Raw genomic sequence first — 6,357 nt, 5'->3', positions numbered from 1 at the left:
GTTCGCATCCCTCATACAGACCAGTTCCCGCTCACTGGCTGAGCGAGGGGCGGGCGCAGCACCGAGGGTTGCGATCCCGTTGCCGGTCCCGGTCCGGTACGGGCGCGACACTGAGGGTTGCGGTCCGTTGCCGGACACGAAAAAAAAAAAAAAATAGTCACCAAAAAAATGAAATACCTAGGACTCAATTTAACCAAGGAGATGAAAGCTCTGTACAGTGAAAACTACAAATCACTGCTTAAAGAACTTAAAGAGAAAAAATATAGATGGAAAGATATTCCATCCTCTTGGATTGGAAGAATTAATATTGCGAAAATGTCCTTACTATCCAAAGCAATCTATAGGTTCAATGCAATCCCCATCAAAGCACCAATGTAATTCTTCACAGAAATAGAAAAAACAATCCCAGCATTCATATGGAACAACAAAAGACCCCAATTAGCCAAAGCAATCCTGAACAACAACAACAACAACAACAAAAAACCAGAGGCATAGCACTACCTGACTTCAAATTATAATACAAAGCTAATACTAACCAAAACAGCATGGTGCTGGCATAATAACAGGCACTCGGACCAATGCAACAGAATATAGAACCCAGAAATTGACCAACAGACTTACAGCCAACTCATCTTTGACAAAAGCAACACGAACATACATTGAGGAAAAGACTGCCTCTTCAATAAATGGTGCTGAGAAAACTGGAAATCCATATGTAGAAAAATGAAACTAGACCCATACACCTCACCATAAACCAAAATTAAGTCAAAATGGATTAAAGGCTTAAATATAAAATCCGAAACAATAAAACTCCTAAAAGAAAACAGAGGAAACACTTCAGGATATAGGACTGGGCAAAAACTTTATGAATAAAACCTCAAAAGCACAGGCAACAAAAGAAAAAATAAATAAATGGGATTATATCAAACTAAAAAGCTTCTGCACAGCAAAAGAAACAATTACCAGAGCAAAATGACAACATACAGAACCGAAGAAAATATTTGCAAATTTTGAATCCAAAAATGGATTAATGTCCAGATTATACTAATAACTGAAACAACTCAACAGTAAGAGAACAAGTGACCCTATTAAAAAATGTGCAAAGGATCTGAATAGACATTTCTCATATGAAGATATACAAATGGCCAACAGACACATAAATAACATGCTCAACATCACTTAGCATCAGGAAATTGCAAATCAAAACCACACTGAGATATCATCTCACCCCAGTGAGACTGGTTATTATCAAAAAGACAGAGAATAACAAATGCTGGTGACTATGTGGAGAAAGGGGAACCCTCTTACACTTTTGGCAGGACTGTAAATTGGTGCAGCCATTATGAAAAACAGTATGGAGGTTCCTCAAATAACTACAGATAGACCTACCATATGATCCAGCAATCCCACTGCTGGGTATATATCCAAAGGAACAGAAATCATCATGTCGAAGGGATACCTATACTCCCATGTTTATTGCAGCTCTATTTGCAATAGCCAAGAGTTGGAATCAGCCTAAATATCCATAAACAAACAACTGGATAAGGGAAATGTGGTATATATCCTCAATAGAATACTACTCTGCCATAAAACAGAATGAAATTCTGACATTTGCAACAACATGGATGAACTTAGAGAAAATTATGTTAAGTGAAATAAACCAGGCACAGAAAGAAATATGACATGCCCTCACTCATAAATGGGAGCCAAAATAAAGAAAAGAAAAGGAGAGGAAGAGAGAATGAGAGAGAGAGAGAGAGAGAGAGAGAGAGAGAGAGAGAGAGAGAGAGAGAGAGAGAAAGAAAGAAAAAGAAAGAAAGAAAAAGAAAGAAAGAAAAAGAAAGAAAGAAAGAAAGAAAGAAAGAAAGAAAGAAAGAAAGAAAGAAAGAAAGAAAGAAAGAAAGAAAGAAAGAAAGAAAGAAAGAAAGAAAGAAAAAGGAAGGAAGGAAAGAAGGAACAATCACAATAATGCATTGAACTTAAAGTGGCGGGGGAAGGAGGAGGGAATGGGAGGTTGCGGATATTTGGGTGGGGGACACCGGGTACAAGTGCAATTTGTGGTAATGGGTGTGCTGCCAGTATGAATCTGACCGTCACATCATGGGCACAAGGGGTGATAATATTTGTATCTCATGAATATTCATAACCAATAAAAAATAACCAAAGAGCAGAACTGTGGTTATTAGAGATGGGAAAGGGGGCGAGGGAAGGAAGTCAGTGAGAAAGTTAAGAGTCACGAAGATTGATTATGTTTTGTAAATATGAGTATACAAATTATCCTGATTTGATCACCACATATTGCACACATGTATTGATATTCAATTTTGTACCCCACAAATATATATAATCAACTATCTTTCAATACAAAATAAAATAAAGTAAAATAAAAAGAAACTAGAAAAGGTTGTTTTTTCAGAAGAAAAGGTAATGACATAGGAAAAAAAAGTAGTGGAAAAGGTTTTTGGCGAAGTTTATTCCTGATAATAAACAGGCATGCTGAATTAACATTCCTTGGGCTACTGCCGAATATGTGGGTGGTTCAACCACATTACTCCTTCCCCTAGATGTCCCAAACTGTATCTTATAGCTCAATCTTGGTGCCTATACCTCTTTTACAGGTGATGAGGGGTCCGATGAGGCCAGTTGCAATGTCTCGTGGAGCATCAACATGAGAATGGTAGATCCAGGTGAGGCATGCTGGGTCAGCATCAGTGGGTGCATGGCTTTCTGGAATGGTCCAGTTATAGATATGGCTGCCCCCCGGGGGAACAGAGTCATCAGCTTTCAGCCACCCAGAGGAGCCATCTGGGTATAGGGAGCCTAGAAAATAAAATTGCACACGTCCAGTCCCAGGGTGAGTGAAAGGGAGCATTGCAAATATAGAAGCGAAGAGAGGTTCAACATATGGGACACCTAGGTCCAGTTTTGTAGAATGTAGTGCTCTAAGGTCTAGCGTTGTGTTACTCGCAATCTGAAGAGGGCACAGATTCAAGTTACATTTAGCTAAAGAACCACAATCTTCATTTCGACATTGAGTAGAGAGGTAACAGTCACTGGGAAAGGAGCTGTGGTCAGGGAAAGTATTGCTTGGCCTGGTTTAGTAGTGCCCTTGTGCAAAACTGGTGATATGGAAGCAAGGGAGAATACAGAATTCCTACCATTCAAGCACTCACTTTGGAAAATGAAAAGCAGACAATCACAGGATTTCAGCCTAAAGACAACTTAATGATCATTGTGTCCTTGTGTCCACTTCCCCATTGTAAGGGGGAGAAAACTGAGGAAAAGTAACTTGCTCAAGGTCATATAGGGAGTTAGCAGCCACACCATGGTCTTGTAACTTCCGTTTCTATTCCCCTCACTAACTGTTGTGAGTATTACAGGCCATTGGATCTGAAATACTGGGAGATAATAGATAAATAAGCTGAACTCCTGCTGTAAAAAAAAAAAAAAAAAAAAATGGACCTTTAGGAAGACTGTGACACTAGAATAACACTCTCTTACATTAATAGCACACTCTTCTATTTTCAAAGCATATTAAAATATTCTACAGAACTGCTATTCAAGCATCGTCTCGTGATAAAAGGCAGATTGTATCTGTACATTCTTAATAAGGAATCTGAGGCCCAGAAAGGAGCAGTGACTTGCCCAAGTCACACAACATGTGAGCAGCAGATCTGATACCAGTACCCAGCCACATTACCTCTGAAGAGTCTTTGCCACTTCAGACCAGTAAGGGAGAAAAAGATTATCCTCACTCCTAGCTCCTCCTTCTCAGATGTCAGAATGGAAAGGTGATTTTTGTTGGGGTGGGAGAAAGAAAATGGCTGGTTTACCTTCTGAGTCCTTCTCATAGAAAACACCATGGGGGTGGATGGTATAGGGACGAGTGGCAAAATTCTTCAGGTGTATAAGGATGACATCCCCCACCTCAGCCTGCAAAACTGGCCCCAGGAAGCCCAACCAGGCAGGCTGGGCCACTTCATCCATGTATGAGTTGTCCCTATATTCCTTATAAATGGTCTTCTTGTATCTTCTCCCTATCCGGTTCTTGTCAGACTTTAGGAAGCTGGAAGCCACTCTGGGAAAGAAGAAAAGAGAGAGTCACAATTTTGCCACCATGTTCAAGCCTCTGGAGGTTTTTGTTTCAGAGGAGGCTGACCAAAAAGTGTTTATCTTTGTTTGGGACACAACAAAAGGAAATAGAATAGTACTGGTCATGAAAGCTTTAGATTTAACAGTTAGAAAATGGGAAGTAGTAACTTGAAGCATGAAATTGCTGATATTTGACAATTTTTAACCTACAAAAAAAGGAATTAATGCACTTTGACCCAATATATACCAATGGGGAGGACAACCAACTGTGGACTGACTTCTTAACTCAACTCCCCGTTGATATTGCCTGACTCAGCATTGCCCTACTATATATGGGAAGCCTTAGAGAATAGTGGTTATAACCACAAACTCTGGAGCCAGGCCACTTGGATTAAATGCCTACTCTGCTGCTTCTAAATTTGGGGGATATTGAGCAAGTTATTTAACTTATATGTGCACAATTTCCCCATTTATAAAATGGAGATAACATGGTACCACCAATGTTATGAGTGACTAAAAGAATTAAAATACATATAGATCTTAGGACAGTACCTGGAAAATAGTAAAAGCTCAATTAATATTGACTATTACTTCAAATTATTAGGGACGGAAGATAATGAAGTTATTCTCTCAAGGACAATTTTAATACAAGGACTCTGTGACTCCAAAACCAGATGAATAGTTTGTGTCCAAAAAGACAGAGCTATTATTCTTACTATAATTCTTCCTAGAGAGCTCAAAGATACCACAGTCACCTTTGGAAAACTTCAAAGGTTTGTACAGACAAAGTGAGTCATGGTCACAAAAGATTCTTTCATACATTCATTCATTTTTTTAACAGATATTTGTGGAGCCCCTGCGAGTTTCTAAGATCAAGGAGGGTTAATCCTGTGGGATCAATGAGAGGCAGAATGGTGAGAAGAGTACCAGCTTTACTCCGTATTAATCAGGTTCAAATCCCAGCTCTTTCTCTTACTATCTGGGACTTGGGCAAGTCACTTGACCTCCCTGAGTCTCAGTTTTCTCATTTGTAAAATAGGAATACTCACACTCACCTCCTCTAGTTTTTGTGAGAATTGAGACAAAATATGTAAATTTCTAGTATGGTGCCCCATCACAGAGTGTTACATAAGTGATGGCTATTACTGCTATTTCTTTGATTCTAAGGCTTACCTTATTTTTCCACATTTTCACATATCTGAAATCAGTAGAGTTCCACTGAACTGTGGTAGCATAGTTCCACTGCACACATCTTGCAAGCACTGTATGTATTTCATGTTTCTTTCTTTCTTAAGCCAAACAGCTGTTATTAATTCAGTATTGTGATATTATCTTAGAATCAAGGAAATATGGAATTATATTTAGGACCCTAAAAATGCTGAGGTACCTCAGCAGACTCCAGATGGAATGTTGGCTCCTATGTCAACTAGCCCTCTTCCCAGGAAACCTGCCATTGGGAGTATGGCCCAGAGAGATCAGGAGCTGACTGTTAGAGCCTCCTGGGAAAGGGCCCCCAAGAGGCTACATGCTGACCTCGAGTGTCCCCCCCCCCCAACTCCAGCTCTCAACCACAAGAGATTAAACCTACGTGTCACTGTCCAGAGGCTGGTTCATGATGACATTCCTTCCCTTGGGGGCATAGTTCCACTGCACGTCCCGGATGCCCAGGTAGTAGACTCGAGTAGCCCCGTCAGTCAGTTGGGGCCACAAGGATTGCATTAACAGCAAAGTCAACAAGAGGTGGCCTGGCTCCATGGCGTGAATTACTCTGGGAAACAGGCAAGCGAAAGCTGCTGGTGTGGAAGAAAGAGAACAAAGGGGCTTTTTATATGTCTGAAAAACTGAAGAGGCAAAAGCCAGAAACAAAACCCAATTAGCCCAGTTTTTTGTTGTTGTTGTTTTAACCTTACCTGATTCCTTTAAGTTCAACAAGCATTCAATGTTCTCTACACATCGGATTTTGAAGGGCAAAGTTAAACAGTCACTTGTGCTGATAAGCATGTATCACTTATCACTTCCTTCAGAAGAGAAATCTGGATCTAGTTCCTTCAGCGGTGTAAAAGAAAGAATGTACTCTGACCTAAGAATAAGGAAACAAACACCAGAAGCCTGATTGGTCCATTGATTCACTGAGTGCCTAAAGAAAGCCAACAATTCTCCCTTTGCTTCTGTTTTCCCATAGGCAAAAGGGGAAGACTCATTGTTGCCACTTTCCATCATCTACAAATTGTATTTAAAAACAAATTAGACTTCACCAAAAGACAT

General features: G+C 40.0%; 1 protein-coding gene across 2 annotated transcripts in view; it reads right to left on the bottom strand.

Moving 5' to 3' along the window:
• Window positions 1–5,874, bottom strand: part of HEPH (hephaestin) — a 111,367-nt gene extending 105,493 nt beyond the window's left edge. For both annotated transcript variants that reach the window (XM_008565059.1, XM_008565063.1), the window contains exons 1-3: window positions 5,681–5,874; window positions 3,834–4,078; window positions 2,608–2,820 (exon numbers count right to left, since the gene is read on the bottom strand). In XM_008565059.1, coding sequence (XP_008563281.1) covers window positions 2,608–2,820; window positions 3,834–4,078; window positions 5,681–5,847 — 625 coding nt within the window. In that variant the 5' untranslated portion in view covers window positions 5,848–5,874. The remainder of the gene's footprint in view (window positions 1–2,607; window positions 2,821–3,833; window positions 4,079–5,680) is intronic.
• Between the last annotated feature and the right edge of the window lie 483 nt (window positions 5,875–6,357).

This window comes from Galeopterus variegatus, unplaced genomic scaffold, assembly GCF_000696425.1.
Source record: "Galeopterus variegatus unplaced genomic scaffold, G_variegatus-3.0.2 Scaffold194, whole genome shotgun sequence".
Taxonomy (NCBI): Eukaryota; Metazoa; Chordata; class Mammalia; order Dermoptera; family Cynocephalidae; genus Galeopterus; species Galeopterus variegatus.
This window is presented reverse-complemented; position numbering and strand designations above follow the sequence as displayed.